The sequence below is a fragment of the Hemicordylus capensis genome, chromosome 11, assembly GCF_027244095.1.
Source record: "Hemicordylus capensis ecotype Gifberg chromosome 11, rHemCap1.1.pri, whole genome shotgun sequence".
NCBI lineage: Eukaryota > Metazoa > Chordata > Lepidosauria > Squamata > Cordylidae > Hemicordylus > Hemicordylus capensis.
In genome coordinates this window covers 23,091,647-23,118,089 of record NC_069667.1, presented here as the reverse complement: position 1 = coordinate 23,118,089, position 26,443 = coordinate 23,091,647, and the positions used below count along the sequence as shown (strand labels likewise).

Sequence of the window (26,443 nt, the reverse complement as noted above, 5' to 3'; positions counted from 1 at the left end):
AGCCAGGTGCTTTTCCCACTCCTACCTGGAAATGCCAGGGACTGAACCTGGGATTTTCTTTGCGCAGAATACTAGTTTCATCGCTGAGCTAAAGCCTCATCCCCAAGGAGAAGATGCTTGTACCAGGGACTTAATGTCTGCAGACTGAACCTATACGAATGGCATATCAATTGCATGGAGCTAGAGGAGGAAGGAGAGACATGACCCTTGTGAATCATTCCTACAAATGTTATTGGAGCAGTGTGAGACCGGCCATGCAAAAGCAGCTCTCACATTGTCCCGCTAATGTTGGAGTTGGGTCAGAGCCATAGGACAATTTTGTGTCATAAGCCTTCTTGTGTGTTTAGATCAGAAACTGCACTCCCCTCCAAAATTCCACAAGGAATCCACAGGTCTAGAAGATGTTCCTGTGTTGCTCTCTTTTGGCTGATTCCTTCCCCTTTTCACTCCCACCTTGCCAGTTTTCTTCTTAGAATAGAAGAACAGGCCTGCTAGATCAGGCCCAAGGAGGCCTATCTAGCCCAGCATCCTGTTTCCCACAGTGGCCCACCAGATGCCTCTGAGAAGCCCACAGGCAAGAGGTGAGGGCAGGCCCTCTCTCCTGCTGTTGCTCCCCTGCAACTGCTATTGAGAGGCATCGTGCCTCTGAGGCTGGAGGTGGCCTGCCTCAGAGGCACGATGCCTCTCAATACGAATGGCAGGGGAGCAACGTCTCCAAAGGCATTCTTGTCTGGGCAGGCATGAAAGCTGCTTGTGGGCCTCTTGAAAACCTGACTCTTTGGGGCAGCAACTAAACCACCACTACTACTACTACTTCCCCCCCTTCTTCTTCTTCTTCTTCTTCTTTTTTACATACATCTTCCCCATTTCTCCCCCTTCCCTCCCCTAGCCAGCCTTTGGCTACACTGGTTGGGGGGAGGAAGAGAGATAGAGGGAGAGGGGGAGAAGAAGGGAGGGAAGAAGAGAAGGAAACACACACACCAATAGATGTCGGTAAATCAGAAAGGGGTTTTCTTTTTGTTTTTTACTCTAAGAACAGTTCAAGAATGTTATGCCAGATTTCTGACCGTTTATCCAGTTTATTAACTTCTTTGAGGGCCCATTTTTCATGTGCCACTAACTCGAGCAGATCATGCACCCATTCCTCACTCCTAGGAGGAGTGGGAGATTTCCATTGCCTCAATATTAATCTCTGGGCTACCAGTAAGCTTCTCCATGGCCATTTTTTAGGACCTGATTTTAGTCCCCGACTCGATTGGGATACACCCCAGTCCTGCGTCCAGATCCTCCTGTGCAAGGGCTGAATCCATCACTAAATTAATACGTGTAATAATCTCCCTCCAGAATCCTTGCACGATGGGACAGTCCCAGAACATATGCGTCAAGTTGGCGTGAGGGTTATTGCCTCTCCAACAATTACTGTTTGAGGCCATTTTTAATCGCAGCTGAACTTCTGGAGCAGCTGCAAAGCACTGTCTTTCCAAGCTCTGCCCAGGCCAGATGCAGTGGAGGAAATAAGCTGGTTAGGAGCACTGAACTGACAGCATTGGTTCCCAGTTTCAGGAGGCCCTCGACACGCTGCTCTCCATGGGCCCCCTGGGGCTTGGCTTGGGGTGGATGAGGCAGGAGAGAGCAGGTGGCAACCAGGCAAACTCTTTTGGCTAAGGTGCTTCTCCTCCCACCACCAACTGAAGGCTGGGGGCACAGACCTTGGTGACGGGTCCTCCTCTTGGCAGCTGTCCTATTATGCAAAACTCTGAGGCCCGCTCCGAGGACCAGGATACCTCTAAAGGACCTCCTCCTCTTCCTATACGACCATGCCCGCCTTTTCATAACTTCAGGGAAGGCCCTCCTAGTCTCTTGCTGATTTCCGAGATTTAGCTAGCTGGTACCCTAACAGGGGACTTGTCCAGACTTGGAACACTTTGCCCAAGGAAGTGTGGTCCTCTCCCTCCTTGTTGACCTTACTGTGCAGCAGGGGAATAGTAAAAAAAGCTTTCAACATGCTGTGATGGTTTCCTTCCTTTTGCTCCCAGGATTCTTGATTCTGTCATTTGTACTACTGCTTCTCTTATGATGTATGGATGTAAATTGTTCTTATGATATTGGATTTTTTTAAAAGAGACATTTGTACACTTGCACATGTGTACACTTGTGCATTTTACATGGAAAGGTGGACTATAAATACTTAAACTTTCAAAGAAGGAGAAAGGACTGGATAAGATTGGGCCTTCTCGGTGGTGGCCCCCTATTTTTGGAATGCACTCCCAGAGGTGCTTCATCATCGCCCCCCGGGGCCCCTCCTCAGGTAGCTTTAAAAAGGATCTGAAAGCCCTTCTTTTTTAAAGCAATGCTTTAACTTAATTGGGTTTCCAGTTTTAATTCAGGCTGTTATTTCATCCTGCTGTTTTGTACATTGGGTTATTATTTATTATGGGTTTTTATGTTAAGCCGTCCTGAGCAGCGGTGTGCAGGAGGGGCAGGACAGAACTATTTTTAATTAATTAATTAAACGATAGAGGTAGATGCTGCCTGAGATGAGAAGTAATAACGTTTAAGCTGCATCAAGCTGAGGGGAGGGAGGGGACACATCTTATTTGGTGTGTCCACTAACTTTTGAGGCAAACTCTGCTAAACTTTCAAGCTTTTTCCTAGGGCTGCCCCCCTTCTGCCCTGCCCCCCTCAACCAGATGGGCTTCCTTACAAACTCAAAAATATATCTGGATCCTCTTTTGTTTCCATTCACTGTTTGCTGTTGAATATAAAGTGTGAACAGATGCTAAAATTTGTTTGGGGAAGGCAACAGAGAAGCAAAGCCTCCAGTGAACAAGCAGATAATCAGCTTTAGCCTGCATTCTGAAGTGTTGTTAAAACAGAAGCATCGTAAATATGGAGTGCGGGTGGTGGTGGGGGGGAGATTCTGCGGAGATTTTCTGGAACATTCTAATGTTATCACCTAGGACAGCAAGCCCGTCCCCAGCGACTGTCTGTGTTTGCTGTGTAGTCTTAATACTGTGGTTAGTCAAACAGATATTTTCCTTTTCCTTTAAGCTCCATAGTTAATCTCCCTGGCGAATCCACCCTCCGCCGCGAATTCCTGAGGCTTCAGCAGGAAAACAAAAGTCGTTCAGATCCTCAGCGCCAGCAACAGATCCAGCAGCAGCAGCTGAAAGACCAGGAAAAGTACAAAAAGCAGCTCTCGGAAGAGAGGCAGAAACGAATTGTGGAGCAAAAGCTGCAGAGGAAAAAGCTGGAGGATGTAGGACTCGTTTGACTATGTTTCGGTAGCACAACCCGCCCCCCGCCCCCAGTACTGGATAGGGAAGGGAAGCCAGGTTTGGAGACCTGAGCACAAAGTGTATTTGCAAGCTTTGACTATGGCAGAAGCTGGCATCTAATTTGCCCAGTGACGAATCTGTTGTTGTTGACCGTGTGTCGTTAGCGGACATGGAACTATGCAGAGTGACATAAGCAACAAAAAACAGATCCGTGCCTGAACGGAGCATAGATCTAAATCGAAATAATGGAGGAGATGGAAAGGGCGGAGGAAAGACACGGATAATACAGGGTTGTTTTGCACAAATGCAAGTGAGCGTATTGGGGGAAACGAATGATGCACAGCCCCCTGTGGACAGAAGTGACCCTCAAGGGCTGCTGTGCAGATTCAAAGATGGGGCTGCTGCAGAGTGCCTCAAATTGCGCTTCTGGGCAGCAGCCGTGGAAGAAGTCTGGGGCTGCTGCCCGGAAGTGGTTTTCAGGCATTCCTCAGCAGCCCTGCCTGTACTCAGTCGTCTGGGCTCCCTTTGAAGTTGCACAACAGCCCTGATGGTCCCATCAACAGCGGACTGTTCTCCTCTGGCGGGAGGATGAAGGGATTCAAGCTTTCGCAAAAGGAGTGAGTTTTGAGGAGAGAGAGAGAGAGATGGCTTCTCGTCTGTATCCTAGGAGGGTGTTCCAGGCTTGGGGGCAGCAAGGGAGAACAGGGCCATATAAGGAAGCAGGAAACTTCGGGGAGCTTAAGGGCAGGAACGGTGAAGGAGCAAAGACCCCCCTGTAGCACTCTCAACATGCAAACTGCTTCAGAAGCTCGCAGTTGCTGTTGTGCCTCTCTTTACGGCAACTTTGTGAGGCAGGCCACCGCGTGGCAGGGGCCTCTTTTCTTTACATTAATCTTGTGAGGGAGGTCGCCACATTCAGGGGTTCTCAAAGCTGGGTCCCCAGAAGTTGTTGGACTACAACTCCCGTCATTCCCAGCCACAGTGGCCAAAGGCTGGGGATGTTGGGAGTAGCAGTCCAGCAACATCTGGGGCGCCCCAGTCCTGAACAAACCCTGCCATCTGGGATCGAACTCCTGTCTTTTTAACTGTGATCACTAGTGCTCACATGTTCTTCTGAAAAAGTGAAGTCAAGGAAGTTATACAAACTGCCTCTTGTCCTCTCTTGGGGCTGGTTCATGGCATTTTATCTCATACCACTTACTAGTTAATGTGGCCCAACTGAAGTATTAATAAATACTGAAGGGCCTTCCCTAGATTAGTGGTTAGATTATTGGGTGCTTTAGAGCAGAAAACCCTCTGGTTTTGCTTTCAAAAGCAGGTTGGCGCAGAATTCCAGATAGGAGCAGTCACCACCTGACATTACAGCAATTCTTTTGTACACAGCCCTGTGAGACGAAATAAAAGCAATATATTATTTCCCGGCATATCCTTAGCATCAGAAGAGAGAGGAGCTCCGGAAGCACCAGGATCTTGAAAAGAGAGGTCCAGAGATCACGGCAGCTCAAAGCAAAGCTGATAAAGACAGCAGGAGAAATACTGAGGAGGAGCAATGCAAAGTGGATGGAATGAGGAAATCGGAGAATCAGCAGGTGCGAACGTCATTTTGTGAAGGAGGTACCTCCCTGGGTTTCCGTGTTCAAAGGCCCACTTTGTAAACATATCAAGCCAGTGGAGAAACCGGCGCAAATTCCCTCCCTCGAACATGGTGTGCAGTGAGGCAGGAGCTCCATGAAGAAGCCTGTGGTGGGTGTTTACACCCTAATGTGATTGTTTGCCTGCAAATAGAGGAGAAATATGGTGGGCGCTCGACTTTGGTCCAATCAGGCCTTGTGCAGAGCATCCGCTTAATACCATGTTCCTCATTGTGAGGCCGGGGGTGGGGGTGGGGGGAGTCAGTGGTAGCCTCATCAACCCTGAGTGTGGCTCCCTGCCTGGGCTCCGTCTCTCTTTAAGGGCCCTCCGAGCACCGAGAAAAGTGCAGTCCTGTGCGAAGCTCAGCACAGTGGGAAACGGCTCTCACCTTGAAGATTTATTGCCAAAGTGGCCCCCGCCTGGAAAATATGTTGTACGTGTTAGGGACGGAGGGGGACTGGCGCCTGCTTCTTCACCAGTCGGCCCACTCTGTGTATGGACAGGGCCAGCGTCTCCCACAGGTTTTCTAAAAGAGAACCAGCAGGTGTGCAGAGAGAGGAAGCTGCCTTCTACTGAGTCAGACGCTTGGTCTAGCTCAGTACTGTCTACACAGACTGGCAGCGGCTTCTCCAAGGTTGCAGGCAGGAATCTCTCTCAGCCCTCTCTTGGAGATGCTGCCAGGGAGGGAACTTGGAACCTTCTGCTCTTCCCTGAGAGGCTCCATCCCCTGAGGGGAAGATCTTCCAGTGCTCACACATCAAGTCTCCCATTCATATGCAACCAGGGCAGACCCTGCTTAGCTAAGGGGACAAGTCATGCTGGCTACCACCAGACCAGCTCTCCTCTGGGAACTCAAGCTTTAAAACCCTGCATAGCGAGTGGCCACAACCCAGGAAGGTTTAAGCATGTGTAATTCTGTGCTGGGTAGAACGTCATTAACAGAAGCTTTGAAACAAGGAAATGAAACACAAGCACACACAAACTGCAGTTTGGTGACCACTTTTGGCCATCTGCAAGTTTTCTACGTGCTCTTCTTGTTGCTTTTATGATGGAATTATACTGCAAACAGTGTTGATATTTTAAAATAGAAACATGGTATGCAAACGTTTTCTTAAGACACAAAGAGTCAAGAGTGACTAGACACAGGGGAGGTCAGAGATCTGCATATGAAACTGCCTTGTCCTTAATGAGGCCACGTATGGGATTCCTTGTCACAAGGGATGGTGACAGCCACAAGCCTAGGTGGTTTTAAATCAGGGATTAAATAAATTCATTGAACACGATGGCTGAATGGAGCCTCTGGGTTCAGAGGCAGTATACCTCTTAATACCAGTTGCTGGGAAGTTGCCGGGATGGGGAGGATCGTATCTCAGTAGAGAGCACATTCCACAATCTCGGGGCAGCAGCCGAGAAGGCCCGTGCCCATGTGGCCACCAGCCGAGCTGGCGGCAACTGGTTAATACGAAGCCCCTCAGGCTCCTGTACTCTTGGCTCTTCTTCCCTCACTCTAAGATCCCTGTTCCATTTCCATTCTAGAAAAAGGTTGAAGAAGCACATCATGGAAAGAAGCTTCACCGGACTCTTCCCAAAGATCAAACGCAGCTGCTGTCTCTCCAGCACGACCACAAGCAGAAGAGTAAAGATCCTCCCAAGATCCTGAACCCTCCCGCAGCCAAGGAGGTATGGGGCACTTCACTGAAAATGAACCAGGGTCTAGATTCTTAGTCTTCCGCACATGGATTGGAACCCAGTTCTGGGTCACAGGCCAACGTCAGATGGTTGTCCTCCCTGGTACAAACAGAGCTGCTCTTACCTCTGGAATCCCGGGCCGAAGTCCAGGGCCTCCACACCCCCTGGGGGCTCCCGGATCCTAAAAAAAAAATCAAAATCCCAAATATATAGTTGTGTGTTGAAATGTTTCTGCTCATGCATATTGCCACAAATAGACCTATATTTTTACATTCTTGTGAGTTCAGTGGCTGTGCCCTCAAGGACACAATTCTGCGTGTGTCACGCTTTGTATGTGTGTAGCAGGGATGATGCTTAACTTGCAGCTGGCGGAGAGAGGCCTCCAAAGGCCTCTAGGTCCAGGCTCCAAAATTACACAAGTGCACCTCTGTGCACAATTACCATTTTCTCTTGCAATTTATAAGGGGGTTGTGGGGAGAGGATTTCTCTGTCCCAAAGAGACTCAAGAGAGGCAACAGTTGTTCTAAACATGAACAGCCGTTGTCTTCTTCCTCCTCAATGTGAGAGCCACCACTTTAAAAGGTGCCTCTGCCTCTCCCCAACTAGCAGGGGCTATGAGACTTCTGTTGTAAAGGTCTATGCAATTTAACCCCTCCCTGGTTAATGGGGCCCACTGCTCGTCCCCAGCCCTGGGACACACACACACACCCGCCACCCACCCCAGCAGTCTTAGATTGCTGTCTCTGCAGAAACGTACTGGAAGAGTCCATATAAATGTATAAATTGTACCGCTACTGGGCTTTAGGGAAGCGCAACTCGGTTTCATCACTTCAAGTTTCTCTCTTTTGCTTTTTAAAAAAAAAATTCTGGTGCCTGAGGGGGCAAAAGCAAAATGTCAGCTCTGATATTCATCTGTATCTCTGACATGTATTCCATAAAAGACCTCTTTGTACTAGAATAAAATGTATTGTAGAATTTAGTCTATGCCATTACTGTTAAAATTTAATCTAAATGTACTGTTGTGGATTCCTGACATTAGCAGTTGTAGGCAGAGAGTCTCGGTAGAGAAACAGGCAGCATGAAACAGAAAGCAAATTGGAGCTGGCATGGATCTGCAGTCTCTTTTGCAAGCACGGATTGTGTCCTGCGCGTTTACACCATACCGTCACTACTCTGGTTCCAGGGTTCGGCTGCCCTGTTTCTTTAATCCCATTGGCATCCTGTCCACTTTTTCTTTCTTTCTTGTTTGTTCAGGATTTGCAGAGACCAGAGCATCGAGTCATTCCCCCCAGTGAAATAATAATTAGTTCTTGCTGAGGCCGTTTTCATTTAGCTTGCTCTCCTGGTGTTATATTAACAAGGAGTCTGTTGCCGTCTGCTTGGAGGACAGTGTGGTAGCTCACATTAGTGGGTGGCCGGGGTGGGGGGAGTGATGTTTTGGAGAGAGTGATCATTTTTATGCATCCAGAACTCTGGGAGTAACACCAAATCTGGACCTAAACCCAGCTGCCAACCATAGAGAGCTCTTATCTGCATGGTCACACCCTTTCAGTTTCCATAGCCTCAAGCTATGGCAACTGATCTGTTGGTCATGCCAGAGTGTGACGGAATGTTTGGACTTCTCTTATACTCTATAGATGTACACAGAAACTTTGCCACTTCTTCAACTCTTCCCAGATTCATGGGGAGGAGACTAGCCAATTTGTACTTTGCAGTAATTTTTTTTTAAACAAGTGACAGCCCACCATTTATTTGATTTGCCAGAACCAATCTCATTGACATATATTTTGGCAAAATGATTACTTTGGTGAGAAAAGTACTTTTTCACACAATGCATAATTAACCTATGGAATTCTCTGCCACAAGAGGCAGCAACTGCCAACAGCCTGGATGGTTTCAAGAAGGAGTTAGATAAATTCATGGAAGACAGGAATTTCAACACTTTAAAAAAATTATTATTATTAATATTAAGGCACCTAGTGCAAAAGGAGGGTTTAAAATCTTGCTGAAGACAATATGGTGCTGAAGTTACCTGGCAGACTGCAAGACTGTTTACTGTTAATCGCCGAGACACAAAAGTTTGGGGCGGTGTACAAATTTGATTTAAAAAAATAAATAAAATAAGATCAAATGAGTAGTAAGTAACATTATTTGGCTGTAAACCATAACAACAATGCTAAACTATCAAAACTAAAATCTAGAAACAACAATACTTGCATAGGCATATCGTGCACAAATTTGTTTGGATCCTAGGTCATGACAAAAACCATAATTTGATATACAAGATGTCAAGCTCTATACAGCCATTGATCATTAACACACTCCCATCACATGAACAGGGAAACAACTTTGCTGTGCTCTGTGAAAACATATAAAAGCCACCTTTTCCTATTATCTCTGTCTGTTGCTATCGGCTAATAGAAATTCAGTTTTCTTGTTGACTTGACCATAAAAAAGCAGAGACGGCAACAAACTGTGTTGGCTATCTGAGTCTACACGCAGCAGAATGAAGCTGTATAATCCCGAGGTGGGAAAGTGGTCTACGCCACTTTAGGTGGAGGAATACTGCATTTGAATGCTTTGCCATACAACTGCTACTTGCATTTTTTTTAAAAATTAGCATATCAGGGTGATGGGTGGTAGTCCAGCGTGCTCCCTATTGTGGTCGCGTTTGACCTGCGGGGCGTTTTCTTGAGTAGGGGTGTTCCCACAGGTGTAATGACACCTCTGCAGTCTGAAGTGGTCCAGCCTTTCCTACCCCCTCAGGACCTCCCTCCTCCCTCGGATGGGCGTGTAGCTCAGACCACCCCATGTTGCAAACGGAGCAACTCAACAAATCATAGGGTCAGTCTTCTCCTACAGTGTTGACGTCGGTTTTCACTGGGCGTCTGTCTCTGTCGGTTCGGTTCCAGGCGGAGAGCCCGCGGAAGAAGAGCGACAGCATCCAGACCGATCTCAACTGGGCAGCCCTTCTCGGGCGCGACTCTGCCTCTCATGGCAGGCTGGGATCCGGCAGTAACTCCAGCCCCTGCACCCCTGCTTTGCAAAGAGCCGTGTTAGCTCAGGTAGGACATACTCATTGTCCCTTTTGCACAGGAAAGCCAATGCAGCCTCGTGTATGTTTGGGGTTTTTTTTAAGTTGACACAATCCAGCCCAAATGGAGCACTGCTCTATCTGGAGGTACAATTGCCTTAATGTCTGTGGCAGCTGCAGTCTCCACTGCCCCCCACCCACCCCCGGTAATTCTGGCGCCATAATATAAACCATCCCATCTCTGGCAGAGACAGGGTGGGTCACTCCTGAATAATCTCTCTCGTAAAACACCCACAAGGTTTCCCAGTGCTTGGGAGAGTGGCTCCCTCCAGCTCATGGAGTTTCTAGCGCATTCGGCCGGCCTCCACTTTTTGCTTTATGCCTGTCGGTTATCATTTCCCTGTCCATGTAGACACTCAAACAGGCTGGGTGCCCATCTGTCAGAGATGCTATAGCAGATTTTTGCCCCCAGCACTGGCAGGGGTTGGAGTAGAAGATCTCCAGGGTCCCTTCGCACTCTTGACATTCTGTGATTCAGTTCTTATCTCTTAAGATAAGACATTACATCAAGTCGGACCTTGGTCTGTCTAGCAGCAGTGGAGAAGGATGGATGGATGGATAGAATTTGCTGCTTTGAGATCCTTTGACGAGAGATGCTGGGGACTGAACCTAATAATAATACAGGAGGACCTCGATATTCTTGGGGGTTCCATTCCTGGCTGCAGATACAGAAACCGTGAATATGGAGGCTTTGGGCGCTATGAGATCACAGGGGTAGGGCTCCTATTTGGGGGGAATTGTCAAATATTGCCAAAAATCGGCCAAATGTTTTTTTTCGGGAAAGCTCCTTACCATGTTTTGCTGCTCCCCCTGAGTCTTGTGCCCTGGAATTCCCACAAATCAGCTGAAAATTGCCTTTGTGTTGGAGAATCAATATGAGGGCATATTGAAACACAAAATGGCGGCTGGAAATGACCTCCGTGGTCATTTCTGGCCACCCCTGACCCACTGATATCCAAGGTCAATGTGTTTTCTCTCCCCACCCCCTTTTTGTGTATGCTGAGGTCAGGTGTCTTTTACCCCCACCGCGGATATGTGAATCTGCAGATACCTAATCCGTGGATATCGAGGACCTCCTGCAATAACAATCCTTGGCATTGTTATACTGCTTTTAAGGCTGCTTTCTTAACGCCTGTAACTTTCCCTCTCTGTGGCTAATAGGGAGCTGATTTAAGTTGGGTTGGAGCATCAATATGAGGGCAAAGGGCCAGACGACCTTCCCTCTCCCTGCGCTGTGGCCCCAATCCAAATCCCCCGCCACGACTGCTTTTTGCGATAGAGAAAACCGTGGGGAAAGTTCCGTTTGTGGAACTCAGATCAAGTTTGACCTGTCTATTCAGGATAGCAAGCAGGTTGCAGGCAGTGCCAACTTTCAAGCACAGAAGGGCTTGTTGTTGGTTTTTAGCAAGCTGCTGATCTTCCGGCATTCCGCTGGAATGGCCGAAGATTCAGAACATGTTTAAGTATTTTTTGCTGACTCGGGCTCTGGGGAAGTGATGGGCAGAGAGGCCCCTTGATAACAGGCTTGAGCGAGCCTCTCCTCTCATACCAGGGTTAGCTGCTTCCGAGAACAGCTTGACACTACAAACCAGTCTGGTTAACTAAATACTATGATTAGCGGCAATCATATTGGCAAAAAGAAGAAAACAGACTTAACTGCTGTATGATTAGAAGCTCTACCTGCTGAAAAAGCTGTTTCCTGAAAGAGCTAAAATATTTTCCAAAAACTGAGATAAATCAGGGAAGCACCTTGCAGGATTTAAAAACAAAACAAAACAGCAAGAGCAAATATTTACAGGAATGGATTTATCCCCTTCGCATTGCAGGAAGTGCAGTGGGTGCGGGGAGAGATCAAGGGGTCACATTATCCCTCAGTATCGTTGCTCTCAGCAGTGGTTAAAGAGCATCTTCAAGGATCCAACTTTCCCATGAATACAACTATGTGCTTATAGAGCCTTCAAATGTGAGACTGAGGATTGCGTACTTTTAATCGGGAGATTAATTAACTAAGGCTGCATTTCTAAGCACATTAAGCCCACTGAATACAGTGGGATTTACTGCTGAGTAGCTTTATAATATATTTAAGCAGCTAAAAAATACAAGGCGCTGGACAAATAATAGAAAATTCTTGCCTCTCCCTCATACACGCCCCCCACACCAAATAAGGGGGTGAGGGGTCGTGTGTGAAGGAGGGACAATTGTTGCCCATTTTCCCTTCTTCTGCAAATCCTCTGTGCCTCCCCAAAATATATTCCTGAGGGTCCCCTTAGGCTGGGGCAAGGGCTGAACTCTGAAGAAGGGTGCACTAGCAATTCACACTTAACAACAAATTTAATTAGGCAACTCTAAAGGGCAAAAACGGGAATTATTTTATAATAAGGACTGTGATTTATCAGTAACCAGGAAGTGGGGAGTGCAAGTGGATATTGTTGTAGTCTATAGGGCAGCTCACATGATCGACATTAGAGTAGGGGGAAGCCTTCTACCCTAACCTGGGAGCCCCGTGCACTCCCGTTTTAAGATAGTGTGTTAGATAAAAGCAAGGTCAGAGGTAGGGAGCTTGATTGTGAGCGAAGCCCCAGCTGGGTAGGATGTGCACGCCCTACATAGATTCCGTTCCCAAGTTTGGAACGAGGCAGGAAGAAGAATCATCCTACCCAGCTGGGGCTTAGCTCACAATCAAGCTCTCCACCTACAACCTGGTTTTTAACTGACACGTGACCAGCAAACAGGCATGCACACAGCTCCCGTGTTAAGGTAGGGGGCATTCCTTGCAAGGTGATCTGGGAGTGGAGAGGTGGTCATGTAAGGTGGTGGGGACAGGACCAGAAATATAGTTAGGGCCTCAGCCTGTGCAGAATTACTCAAACAGTAAGGATCTGAGGGTGTCTTTTTTGAAGTGACGTTGTGCATTTAAAACCTTTTATTCTTCGGAGATTTGCCAGGGTGTCCTTAAGAGCAACAAGGCATAAAGGGTATTTTTCTTTCATGTGTTTTTGAAAGCGAGAGCTGGAAGTGCAGCAGTTATCAGGAAGTTGCGGCCCTAAATCAGTTCTGACTCAGAGGAGAGAAATGTCTGCTAATGAATAAAGAATACTCCTTTTGAGCACTCCATTCCTTCTTGGCGTGTGAGATCTGACAGAATAGCAGAACAAGATGGTATAGCTGCAGGCATTCCTCTCGTGTTTCTGACACATCAGGACATAGTTTCTGTGTAAACTGGATGAATTGGGTTCATGTCCATCAGTGGCGAGCAGCAAAGGAACGAGAAGGCGGTATCGAAGGCCAAGAAAGAACTGGATCAGCAGGAAAGAGACAGTGGAAGATTCAGTCTTAATGCAAGGGGACCTGTCAGAACTCAGGCTCTGGACCGAAGACGGCTGTTTTAGGACTTGTTCTCAATGCCTCGGGGCGGCAAACTTGATCTCACAGCCAGCAGCTGTTCCAACTGACCTGTGATGGCTTTTTCTCAGTATGCCAGTGTGCGGTTGCTAAGATGGGACAGAGAAACCTGTGGGGCTTGGAGAAGTGCGACTTTGGAAGCTGGCAGCAGCCATTGAGAGGCTGGGCGAGGATCTGATTGTTTACTCCCAGTGGCCAGCACCCCAGTGACATCCCCAGTCCCTGCCTGACGACCACATCAAGCCCCATCTTTTGCGTCTCAGGCTTTGGGGCAGGATACGGGAGGCCAGGCGGTCCTCTTCCTCTTTTCCCTCTTGGATCACCCCTGCCCGGTTCCTCTGTATGAGCACAGCTGTCTCTGTCAGGGACTCTGGGGCTTGAACCAGAAGCCTCGGCATCTGAGACTGGGGCCTAGACTGGTGTGCCACTGTGGACTCAAGCATGGATGGCGCCTGTCGCATCCTAGACACTCGAGCAAGGAAGGGGGTACGGCATCCAGATCTACAATTGGGAGGCACTATGAAGGCTCAGGGCTGGCCCGGCCTTGAGTTTCATAGAATCATAGAATGTTAGAGCTGGAAGTAACCTCGGAGGTGTTCCACTCCGGTCCCCTGCTCTGGGCAGGAATCTCCCCCATAGCATCCCTCATAGATGAGAAGGTTGTCCAGCCTCTGTTTGGAAACCTCCAGCAAGAGAGCCTACCAGTCTACGAAGCAGACGGTTCCGCTGTCAAGCAGCTCCTACAGTGAGGAAGTTCTTTCTAATGTCTAGCCCAGTGGAACAGAGGAAGCTGCCATATACTGAGTCAGGCCATGTTCCATCTAGCTCATTATTGTCTACAACCAGGGGTCCTCAACCTTGGGTCCCCAGATGTTGTTGGACTTCAACTCCCATAATCCCTAACCAAAGGCCCCTGGGGCTGGGGATTATGGGAGCTGAAGTCCCATAACATCTGGGGACCCAATGTTGAGAATCTTTGGTCTACGCAGACTGGCAGCGGCTTCTCCAAGGTTGCAGGTAGGAGTCTCTCTCAGCCCTATATCTTGGAGATGCTGCCCGGGAGGGAACCTGGAACCTTCTGCATGCAGGTGCTCTTCCCAGAGCGGCCCCATCCTCTGAGGAGAACATTTTCCAGTGCTCACACATGGAGTTTCCCATTCATATGCAACCAGGGTGGGCCCTGCTTAGCAAAGGGGACAAGTCATGCTTGCTTCCACAAGACCAGCTCTCCTCCCTTCAGTGGTTCCCAACCTCTCCCTTTATGTGGACCCCTATATTGTCATCAAAGGCCTTTGCGGACCACCCACTAAGCAAGCCGTTTTAAACATTCTTAACGTAGCCTATGACTGATGGGAGTCCAACTCATATTTCAAGGCGCATTGAAAGTGCAGCCATTTCTAATTATTTATTATGCTCACTCACAAACATATTTCACTCATCACAGTACATTTACCTGCCGCAAGCCTGCCAGTGGGGAAAAGAATGAGATACATAAGAGGGACACAGGATTATAGTATTATGCTATCTTACCCCCCACCCACGGAATGCTTGGAGTACCCTTTCAGACCACCAGGGTTCCGTGGCCCACAGGTTGGGAACCAGTCGTCTGGCCTAAAACTTGCAATTTCAGCCTATTGGTTCCAGTCCTTCCTTCAGGAGCAGCAGAAGAGTCTGCCGTGCTCCGGCTTTCAGCTCTGGCTTTTGGCCTTAGGGATTTTGAGCTGGAGGACCCACCTCTCTGGGTCTGGATTTGGATCATACAGCCCCCCTCTCCTATCAACCCAGAGGGTTTTCCATGGGGGAACCAACAGCCCCCGCCCCGATTCCTTCTTCGTTTGTTCCTTTCTGGAATCCAGGAATGCTGCTCAACCTCCCTTCAGCAGATGTTTTCGGCTTCTTCTCTTTTGAAGTGTCTGGCTGTGTAGCCCAGTCGCCTCAATAATGTATGGATTTCAAAGGGTGCTGTTTTCTGCTTCTCTAGGAGTCGAGCATCATGAGCCCTGCGTTTTGAAGGGTTCTGCTTGAGGATGTCTTATTTTAAGGGCTTCTCTGTCGAATGAGGAGTGTGTGTGACAGGCTCTCTCTCTCTCTTTCTCTCTCTCGGCAGCTTGATGTTCTTTAAATGCATTCTATATTTTTCTGCCTCTCTATAAATACAAAAGTAAACTGTGCCGTCAAGTCAATTTCGACTCCTGGCTCCCACAGAGCCCTGTGGTTGTCTTTGGTAGAATACAGGAGGGGTTTAGCATTGCCTCCTCCCACATAGTATGAGATGATGCCTTTCAGCATCTTCCTATATCGCTGCTGCCCGATATAGGTATTTCCCATAGTCTCGGGGAAAGCAAGCTTGCTGGGAAAGAGAGCTGCTGACTTGCCCTCTGTTGGCCAGAGGGTGGGACTGCGGTTTTTAGTACATCAGTTGTCAGGTATCCCGGGCGGCCCTTCCATGAGGCATGTTGGGGTGGTCGCCTCAGGCGAGGGCACAAAGACGGGCACAGGATTGCAAATGCTGGCCCCTCTCACCACAGGCACCACCCCATGGGTCTCACTGCCCTTCCTCCCCCATTGGGGCACTTGCCTTCTTTGCCCTTTAAGTCAGAAGTTCTCAACCTGTGGTACTCCAGATGTTGCTGAACTACAACTCCTATGATCCCCAGCTACAGTTTATCATGGCTGGGGATGATGGGAGTTGTAACTCTGTAGTACCTCAGGTTGGGAACCCCTGCTTTAAGTAATAACCAAGTTTCTGAGCAGAGGAACTCATCTTGTTTTCTCCTCCTCACGCTACTTTGAGAATTTCCATGTATGTTGATGGCTCTAATAATAAACTTGACGTGCCCTTCATTTGTTTGAAGAATGAAAACCTGCGGACCAGTCGAGAGATGTGCCATAGCAGTTCGTTGTCTGATGTGGCCGTGACACCTCTGAGCCCCAGTCAGGATGATGTATTCTGGAATGTGGGCCAGACTGAAGAGCAACCTCCAAAGGTACTGGAAGTTTAGCTCCTGGATCATTTTGGTGGTGCAGAGGTGGTATAACCCAGGGCTGTGCATCGGTTGTGTTCTTAAAAGACATCCACATTCAACTCACAACTGAACCAGATTCTGGGCCAAGAAAAAGTAAAATTCTGCAACTTGTGTAGATAATGAAACTTGAGAAAATGTGTGCAGTTTGCTTATATTCTGTAATTTATTCTTTCTATGCTGGCTACAGGGAGGGATAAAGAGTAATATGGGACACCAAAGCCCTACTTGATGCCCACAAGTCTGTGCATTTTGAGGTTCCACCAAGTATTGCCCATATATTTTCCAGCATCTCTCTACAGTCATGAGGAATAGATATTCCTTTTTAAGAAAGAAAGAAAAGAAAGCAAGCTCAGGTTCTCAAGATGCTGAATTCTGGACCCATTACCAAATGGTGGGGGGTGGGGAGGGGAGAGAGAGAGAGAATATCATGGGATGTGCACACAGCAGCGAGAAACTCCCAGAACATCAAAGTTTTAAACTTCTTGCTGAGGAAGCTTGGTCCATAAGATTTATTCTGGTTTTGAGTGATGGATCAATTGAGAGATTTTTATCTTATTTTTTTTCATTTGGAAAATGAAAAAGGCAGCTTAAATACAATTTAAAAATCAACATAAACACAATAATAAAGCAACAGGAAAACGGATACTAGATTGCTGCTACTGCTCCAGCTGCTGCTCTTAAAAGGTTCAGTGATTAGGGATGTGCACACAGGTTTGATATTGAACTGGTTCGGTTCGATAGTTCAGGGTCGAACCGAACCACCCCCTGTTGGGTCCATTTTCTTAAAATTTATTTTTAGTACTTACCCCCTCTGGGGGGCTTCTCCGAGGCTGCGGGGGGTCCACAGAGGTTCCCCTTCACCCGCTGGCCTTCCTTATGCCAAAAATCATCCAGTTCGGGCGTTCTTGGGCCCTTTCCGGGCCTTTCTCCCGTCGCTATGGCCATTTTTGGTAGAATACACTACCGCATATATGCAATGTGCCCCTGTGTGGCCGGATCATGACCCAGGCCATGCAGAAGCCCATTGCGCATGCATGCCGGCCTCAAAAATGGCCACCACAAGGGGGAAAGAGCTGGAAAGTTGCTGGGTTTTGGTTGTTTTGGTCTTTAGAATGTCAGTAAGATGCATGTGATGAGTTGCACTTTTAATACTGTAGGTATATCCTGTGTGTGTGTGTGTGTGTGTGTGTGTGTGTGTGTGTGTGTGTGAGAGAGAGAGAGAGAGAGAGAGAGAGAGAGAGAGAGAGAAGTGAACAGAAACATTTGCTTAAATCTTTAAGGTTCCCGAAAGAACAACCTCAAAATTCTACTTCAGAGATCATCTTGGCCATCAGAGTTATCCTTCAAGGTAAGTTTCTGTGAGGTCCCTGCTCAAGCTCATGTGGATATGCAGCTGTACAGGGCCAAGGGCCAATTGTTGTCCTTGGACTGGGAAGTTCGAGGTTCAGAACCTTGCTCAGACATGAAGCTTATTCAGGCCACCCATCACCACTCAACTTAACCAACTTTACAAGGTTGTTGTGAGTACTAAATGAGACAGGCCTCATGTACACCACCCTCCACTCCTTGGGGAAAGGGTGGGATTCATACATAGTGATAATACAGAATATTTCTGTAACTGAAACAAGATCATTAAGTTAAGTCGGCTTTTTAGTAATGCATTTTGTCTCTTCCTTGCTGCCCTGATACATCAAACTTCTAATTCATTTATTTTTCTCTGTTGCTTTAAAGGTCTCACTAAAGACTGATTCACACAGTATGTTTTTTCAGGTTTCACAGAAGCAAAGCACCTGAATATATAGGAAAAACTTAATGAGGAAAGGGCAGTAGGCAAATCTGGTTTTCAGGTCTGAACCTTGTAATTGAAAATAGGTTCCGTAACTTGAGTCTTTCTGGCTGAAATTGACTTCTGGTTGAACCTGAGATTTACCCTCCGCTCACATAATTCCGCTTCCAAATTTGAAGCAAGTTAAGGAGCCATTACCTTGGGGTAAATGGCTGATTAAACAAGGCCTCTCATTGGCTCCTAGTTTTCCTAACTTTTCAGCTCAGTCCTTAGTTTGACAGCCAACCTTTGCCAATGGGAGATCCTTTTTGTTACAAGACGGTACAGTAAGCACACTGAAGTTGTCTGGGGAATCAGTGGCCTGTTGTTGCAGGTTGATATTCACACAGCTCCGGTGGCAGGGTCCGGGGTCATTTAAGTTGCACTTGTCTGTTGCTTAGCCACCTAATAGTGCAGTGGGGAAGCAACCTGCCTGGAGAGCAGGAGGCTGTTGGTTCGAATCCCTGTTGGTGTGTTTCCCAGAATATGGGGAACTCCTATATCGGGCAGCAGCAATATAGGAAGGTGCTGGAAGGTATCATCTCATACTTTGCGGGAGAAGGCAATGGTAAACCCCTCCTGTATTCTACCAAGAAAAGCACATGACTCTGTGATCGCCAGGAAGTCGACACCGACTCAACGGCACAACTTTTCCTTTCCTGTTCCCTTGCTTAGTGATGCATAAGCTGTGGATAAGCTCCCCCAGAATTGAATCAGATTGACTCGGAATAAGCCAATCCAATCTGGTTTCAGAGCCTATCCCACTCCACACGTGGCTAGTCTTCAAGCCCCCCACTTCTCTTGCCTATATTTGTAGCCACTTGGGCTGCAGGTTCATCAGTGGCAGTGGTGGGCAAAGAAGTTTCTTCCCTTACCCCCAGAGCCCGGATGGTTGGGGGTGGGTTTAAGGATGACTGGTGGCTGGGTGGTTGAGGGCTGGGTGTGAGGTTGTTGCGGGGAAAGAAGTGGAATTCTTCTCCTGCTCAGATTAAAACCTAAGCTGGAGAAGAATTTGGGAGTCATAATGTTCGCCCCATGTTTGCGGAGAGCGTTAGGAGTTGTGGTGACGCATATTTTCAAGTCAAGAAATGAAGAGTCTCGAGTTGTTGCATATTGAGGGTGTTAGTGCCATGTTACCTAGCCATTCCGGGAGTGTTCGGTTTCCCCCTGTGTGGAGATGATAATCATAACTACCTCCCTTGGGGCTCCTGTGGGCCTTGCTGGTGCTGTTTTTTGGAAGTGGCTCCAAGGCCCTGGAACAGACTGTGCGGCGGGAGCACGCAATGTTCTTCTCTGTTTGGGTCTTTGTTCTTCGCAGCACACAGCAGCCATCCCTCGGGGGACACGCAGCAAAAATAAACGGCAGCTGCATCGGCCCCAGTGGCAACACACAGAGGGAGTCAGCGTCTCATCCGAACAGCCGATCAACTTCAGGTAATCCTTGGGTCGCATGTGCATCTGTCCGCACAGGCAATTATTGTCCGATGCTTTCGTTCCTTGGGGGGGGGGGGGGAAGCAAGCCATCTCTGCATCGGCAAGACTGTTCCGTTTCAGAGTCGATGCCTGTGACTTGCCTCTATTTTGCTGGTGCAGTTTTAATGTTTTTAAATTTTTCATCTACTATTGTTGCCAACCTAAATCTAACAGGGAGAGCCTCGTGCTCTTTAAAGTGGAGCACTAGTTGGAGATGGTTTTCCAGACTTGGCTTTAAATGATAATGCTAGAAATGTCAGGATACCAGCCTGGGAAGCAGCTGAGCAAAGTTGAAAGGGGTGGGGTGGATGTCTGCCTAAGGCTCCCTTGTTAACACAGAAGGGGGTGCTTCCACAATCCGTGTGCTTGTACGGGAGTGGGGGAGTGGACAAGGTCCAATGGTGCAGTTCCTTCAGCACTTGCTTCAAGATATTTATTTTTAAAATCTGCCCTGCTTTCCGCTATAAGAAGTTCTCAAGGCAGCTGGCAGTATAAACCTGAAGAAATAGTCATGAAAGCATCCTAAACCCCAACTGTATCACCATCGGCCCTGAGTTCTGCTTGCTGTTCTTGCTGATTATTGGAACTGCTGCCAAAGAGACCTCACTTATAGACTCTGACCCGACTATAGAGCAAATGCCCATGTTGGTGGCCCATAGCTGAATGTTAGTAGCCAAAAAGCAGACACCCAAGGGATGCTGCTTCCTTTTTTGTTGGTGCTCATGCAACTTCCAAATGTACATGTACATTATGGGAGGAGAGCTGGTCTTGTGATAGCAAGCATGAGTTCTGCCCTTTGCTAAGCAGTGTCTGCCCTGGTTTGCATTCATTCATTCGATTTCTATACTGCCCTTCCAAAACTGGCCCAGGGCAGTTTACACAGAGAAATAATAAATAAATAAGATGGATCTCTGTCCCCAAAGGGCTCACAATCTAAAAAGAAACATAAAATAGACACCAGCAACAGTCATTGGAGGTAACATGCTGGGGATGGATGGGGCCAGTTACTCTCCCCCGGCTAAATAAAGAGAATCACCACGTTAAAAGGTGCCTCTTTGCCAAGTTAGCAGGGATGGGAGACTACACATGTGAGCACTGGAAGATATTTCTCTTAAGGGATGGGGCCACTCTGGGAAGAACACCTGCCTGCTTCCAAGTTCCCTCCCTGGCAGCATCTCCAGGATAGGACTGAGAGAGACTCGTGCCTGCAACCTTGGAGAAGCCGCTGCCATTCTGGGTAGACAATACTGAGCTAAATGGACCAAGGGTCTGACTCGGTATATAGCAGCTTCCTATGTTCCTATGTGTTAAACAGGGACAATAGGACCGAGGTGCACCATTCTCAATAGATCATTAGCTTTTGTTCATAGACAGCGTTGGCAGAGAAGGCCTTTCGGGCTGGATGCCTCATCTGATTGATTGATTATTGCTTAACAAACATACCTATTTAAATCCTTTTTTCTGAGAACATCCAGGATCATCCAGACTAGTCAGCCACCGCCAAGCCTATAAGAAACCTGAAAGTACATCTCATCGGTGCCATTTTTCGGTGGGTTTTTTTAAAAAGCTACTTTTGTTTTTTCAGTTCAGAACTTCAGACACATGCTCCTAGCCTGCTTTATATTCATGATTGGGACAGACTCGATTTTAGACTAATAGGACTGCCAGCATCACATATAGTTTGTCTTAAATGTGCAAACCTGTTCACGTTTACTCAGAAGTGGCTGTCATACCCCGTAGGCTCATGAGGGCAGAGCAAAAGCTCCATTCTTACAGTCGGGCAGGAACCTACCTGTGCATGAAGCGTGATGTGTAGTGCTGGGAAGGCAGAGGGGGGAGAAAGAAGCAATTTTTGCTTCTACCCCCTCCCCTTTGGGCATCTAGAAATACATCCATGAGGGCTGCGCAGCCCTCGCGGACATATTCCTGGATGCAAAAGGACGTGCAAAAGAGGAGGAGAAAAACGAATATCATTTCATTCGCCACCTGCCCAACAGCAAACCTGAGGTGCAGTTGATTTCCTGCTTGCATGTTAGAAATCTTGCTCTGCCCCTGAAAGCCTGCATGTCATGTCAGCCACTGTGTCCAGTGGGGCTTACTCCCTGGTGAGTGCAGCCTGGGTGTGCTATTGCATAAGACACATCTAGTTCCAATACAGTAAATTACAAATGGTTGACCTGCAAAAGAAATATATCTAGGGTCAAAGTCACAATAAATGCTATTGTTATTTTAAGTCCACTCAAATTATGGTCACATTAGAATTATACAGAGCTGCTCATGTACTGTTTGACGTGAGTCCTGATGTGCAAGAAAGCAACCAATCAAGCTCTTCTTTGTCCAGAATCCACCCTTCGTGGACAAGGGGAAAAATGGGGCCAACTTGCTCCGGAAATCCTCAGAATACTCCTCCTCCAGTGATGAAGTGTGCAGCAGCGATGACGACCGTGATGATAATGATGGCTATCACATAAGGTTGGCTTCCTTACTCTCTCCTCCATGCACTGATAACTTTTAAACGTGTTAATATCTCCTTGACAGCAAGCTATATACAGAGCGGGTCTTGTGGTAGCAAGCATGACTTGTCCCCTTAGCGAAGCAGGGTCTGCCCTGGTTGCATTTGAATGGGAGACTAGAAGTGTGAGCACTACAAGATATTCCCCTCAGGGGATGGAGCTGCTCTGGGAAGAGCATCTAGGCTACAAGTTCCTTCCCTGGCAGCATCTCCAAGATAGGGCTGAGAGGGATTCCTGCCTGCAACCTTGGAGAAGCCGCTGCCCGTCTGTGTAGACAATACTGAGCTAGATGGACCAATGGTCTGACTCAGTATATGGCAGCTTCCTCTGTTCCTATGCCTTTTCCACCCAAGATCAGGGGCAATTCATACTTTATTTTTTAAAGCATAGATTCGGTGTGTACAAAATACAGGGTCAATTGTGAATGGAGCATGACTGGGCCTCCCTTCAATAACCTTAGCAATGGGGGCCTGATCCTCCCCCAATTGCTGCTTCTGTGCTGGGTCCAAGCTACGCATTATGTTGACACTCTGTGATTGGAACTCCCAACATAATGTTCTCATTTTAAAAGCCGTCTGGGTGGGGGCACTCTGATTTGTATCAGAGCTATGGCAGAAGGGAGTAGGGATCGCTTCTGTGCTGATTCCCCAACTTAAATCTCCCCCAAGCTGCTAATAGCACCGGAGGTGGGGGGGGCATCTCGCTTGAGGATGCAGTGTGGGTGGAAAGGGTTGGATCTTCCTCCCACACAGGCTGTCCCTGATCTATATTTGGACCTCCATGGCGGCTTTTAGGAGATGTTTCGAGATTCAGGCACCCAATTCCAACGTGATGTGCAGCTTGACCCTTGAATACCGCACAATGTAGTCATGTAGGTATCGAAATATTTTAAATAAATAAATAAATTCCAAAAGTACATGCACTTTTCACAGCTGATATTGCTGCAGGTGTACTTTCTCCCCCTATTTAAAACTCTTAAAACTTGGCACCTGTTTAAAAAGTAAAATCTGAATTAACTCTTGTGCATGTGGTGTGGTAGGAAAAGAGGTGAAATACCTGCAGCTTTATTGTGGTTTTTATTATTATTATTTTAGAGTGTGTTGCATGTGTGTGCGTGTGCTCCTTTCAGGTGTTCTTCTTCTTCATCTTCTTCTTCTTCTTGCTAATTGGCATTTGTTACTAGGCAACCACTCAGCAACGGAGTGATGGATTTCTCAAGGGCAAGAACTCCAGATGGGATCGAACTGAAACCCCAGAGTGTGGTGACGGAACAGAAGGTAATCCAAACATTTTCAAAGGAGCGCCTCCGTGTGTGCAGTGGCAGCAGAAGCCACATTCCGGCTTGCTCATTTTTCAGCTCTGCCTGCTGTGAGACTTGACTTCTTCACAAGCACCTGTGTGTGGTGGGTGCTCTACCATCTTGTGGTAGGACGCATGAATTGTCCCCTTTGCTCAGCAGGGTTGGGGCCTCTCCGGGAAGAGCAACTGCATACTTGTGAGCAAAAGGTTCCAAATTCCCTCCCTAGCAGCACCGATCTCTAAGAAAGGGCTGAGAGAGGCTCCTGCCTGCAGCCTTGGAGAAGCCGCTGCCAGTCTGCGTAGACAATCCTAAGCTAGGTGAACCAAGGGTCTGACTCGGTATAAGGCAGCTTCCTATGTTGCTCCTTCCAAAGGGCTATAAGAAGGCATGGAATTTCCAAATGGCCGGTGGCCATTTATTCATTTGTATTTATTTTTTACATTTATATCCCGCTTTTCCTCCGAGGAGCTCAGAGCAGTGTACATGGTTATTTTTGTCCTCACAACAACCCTGTGAGGTAGGTTAGGCTGAGAGTTAAGTGACTGGCCGAGAGTCGCCTAGTAAGTTTAATGGCTGAATGGGGATTCGAACTCGGGTCTTCCCAGGCCTAGTCCAACACTCTAACCACTACACTACGCTGGCCATTCACAGCTGTCTTCTCGTGCTACCTAGTCGGAGCTGCTGTTCGCTTGGTGTGGCAGCCCTGGCAGGTCCCCTGCACCGCTCTTCTGTGCAAAATGTCCGCCATTGGGTGCCCATCACATTCTTAAGATATTTCTTGATATGCCGTTTGTCAACAAAAGAAGTTCTCAAAGCAGTTTACACAGAATAATAATAGTGAGAAGATGGTTTCCTGTTCCCCAAAGGGCTCACATTCTAAAAAAGAAACATAACATAAACACCGGCAACAGCCACTGGAGGGATATTGTGCTGGGGTTGGAGAGGGTCAGTTGCTCTCCCCCTGTTAAGTAAAGAGAACCCCCACTTTGAAAGATGCCTCTTTGTGCAGTCAGCTAGGGGTCTATTCTAGGTCCAAAACCATGGTTTGTTGCATCTGGAATGCACTGTGTGCCTGCATTCTTTCTCCTCCTTTTCTCTGCTCCTTTGCATGCACAGCGTGACGAGTCTTCCTGGTTTGTTAAACCTCAGTTTACCATGACATCTCAACTAGGAAATTTAGGACTGAATGCGTCCTACAAACCTGATTTGCAAGCCATGGCTCAATCCTGGTTTGTTTTACAATCCTGGCTGTAGGGGAGTGTTCAAACCACAGTTTCCTAGTTTGGACATTTTTTTTTTTTTTAAACCAGAAAAATGATATCTGAGCCAGATTCTCATTGTGCTGGAACATGCTAGGACTCAGGATTGATAAAGAGCCTGGCATATTCCAGCACAAGGAGAATTTTATTTAAAAATGGACTGCCAGTTTAAACAAAGTCCTCTGGGCCTTTATGATGTCTTGGACCGGAGCAGTCACTCTCTCAGAGTCGCATGGAGAATTCCATCTGGTCCCTTCCAAAGTCCAGCAATCTCCCAGCGGGACTAGGCTGATCTAGAATGCTTCATGTGGCCTCCTATCCCATGAAAATTTGCAGCTGCCGATCTCACTGTCTAGAGAGCAGGAGCAGGCACAAGGCAAGAAGTTCTGCCAGAAAACAAAAATGTTCAACACCAGCCAGGTGCTGCCAGCTTTGCCTCTCTTCTGTATGCTAGTCCGTACTGTTTTGATTTTGTCTCTTAATTACTCACACTTCGGAACAAAAATACTAATCTCCATATTAGCTACACTTTATCCCTTCTGCTTTATGGGAATTAGACTAATCAGATTAAGAGAGGGAATTATGAAAGGTTATGAAGCTAGATTAAGTGTCTATGGGATCAGCACTTCATTTGCACTTCTGTAGCTCAGCAGAATGTCCAGAATTCGAACGTTCACTCCTTACAATTCTCTGTGTTACTCATTTCTCAGTGCTGTTGCAGTGCTTTAAAATAATAATAATAAAAAATCTGTGCATCTGTTTCTTCTAAGAAACGTCTACTTCATTTTTGGAAGTCAGTGTTTGGTAACTTCCTCTTGCAGATATGTAGAGTTTAAAGTTGCAACTTAAGCTCTTTCCCTGTCACATACAGCTCTGTCACAATAAATATTAACCAGGAAAAAAACCATTTTGGTTCAAAAATAAGTCAAAGTGTAGTGCAGAAATGTCCCAAAATGCAGAACCCAGAGAAATTAAAATCACATGGTGCAAATGGATAACTGCTTGAATCTGCTGCCCTGTGGTGGGTCCAGACCTGTCTAAACAGAAGTCCATGGGGATGACTGCATATGGCATGTCCACGCACTCTGCACGTGCCCAGAGCAGAGGGACTTTCTTCAGCCAGTTAGCAAATGCAAAGAATAACCACCGAGCTGAGAGGTTATCTGGAAGTCTCTGATTCTAAAAACCAGTCCTGGCTTCTAAAAGAGATTCTGGGGGCACAAATGAATCATCCCTCTTCTGCAGCCATCACTAAAGCTGGCTGTTCTAAGTTTGAAAGTGATGTAACGGTTGTAGGTTGTTCTGTAACGGTTGTAGGATGTAACGATTGTTCTGTAACGGTTGTAGGATGTAACGGTTGTAGGTTGTTCTGTAACGGTTGTAGGATGTGGACGACCAGAAGGTGAAAGGGCATGACCACACTACAGACATACAAGGATTTGGTTTAAGTATACAGACTGTCATGGCTTCCCTCAAAGAATCCTGGGAATTTAGCTTGGTGAGGATTCTGTTAGAGGTTCCTTGTCCCTCACACAGAACTATCCCTTTAAAACCACTGGTGTAAATAGGCCCCAAAGTCTCGAGAAGATGCTAGCCGGGAATAAAAGACTGCCCCACTGGGACCCTGGCCATAGGGAGAGGGAAGGAGAAGGAATTCTACCAGTGTTTCCTCTAACAGGGATTCCCAGACGTTGTTGACTACAACTCCCAGCATCCCCAGGTCCAGTGGCCTCTGGCCAGGCATTAAGGGAGTTGTAGTCAACAACATCTGGGAACCCCTGTTAAGAGGGAGCACTGAATTCTATCCCCTTTCCCAGTTCCCATATCAAGGAATGAATCCATTGGAAGACTTATGGAACTTCAGATATTACCATTCATAGTTTGTCCTGGTGGGGTATTTTAAAATGTAAATTGGGAAACAAAATGCTTTCTGTCCTCATTTCCACATTTTC

At 47.3% G+C, this 26,443-nt stretch overlaps 1 protein-coding gene across 4 annotated transcripts in view; it reads left to right on the top strand.

Annotated features, from left to right (window-relative positions):
• NRK (Nik related kinase) overlaps positions 1-26,443 on the top strand; it is a 95,343-nt gene that overhangs the window by 42,171 nt on the left and 26,729 nt on the right. For 3 of the 4 annotated variants that reach the window (XM_053273781.1, XM_053273780.1, XM_053273778.1), the window contains exons 12-21: positions 3,052-3,259; positions 4,712-4,867; positions 6,447-6,590; positions 9,512-9,664; positions 15,951-16,082; positions 17,402-17,469; positions 19,265-19,380; positions 20,895-20,968; positions 21,761-21,891; positions 23,116-23,209. In XM_053273781.1, the coding sequence (XP_053129756.1) occupies positions 3,052-3,259; positions 4,712-4,867; positions 6,447-6,590; positions 9,512-9,664; positions 15,951-16,082; positions 17,402-17,469; positions 19,265-19,380; positions 20,895-20,968; positions 21,761-21,891; positions 23,116-23,209 (1,276 nt within the window). The remainder of the gene's footprint in view (positions 1-3,051; positions 3,260-4,711; positions 4,868-6,446; positions 6,591-9,511; positions 9,665-15,950; positions 16,083-17,401; positions 17,470-19,264; positions 19,381-20,894; positions 20,969-21,760; positions 21,892-23,115; positions 23,210-26,443) is intronic. The other variant, XM_053273782.1, reaches the window with a different exon arrangement.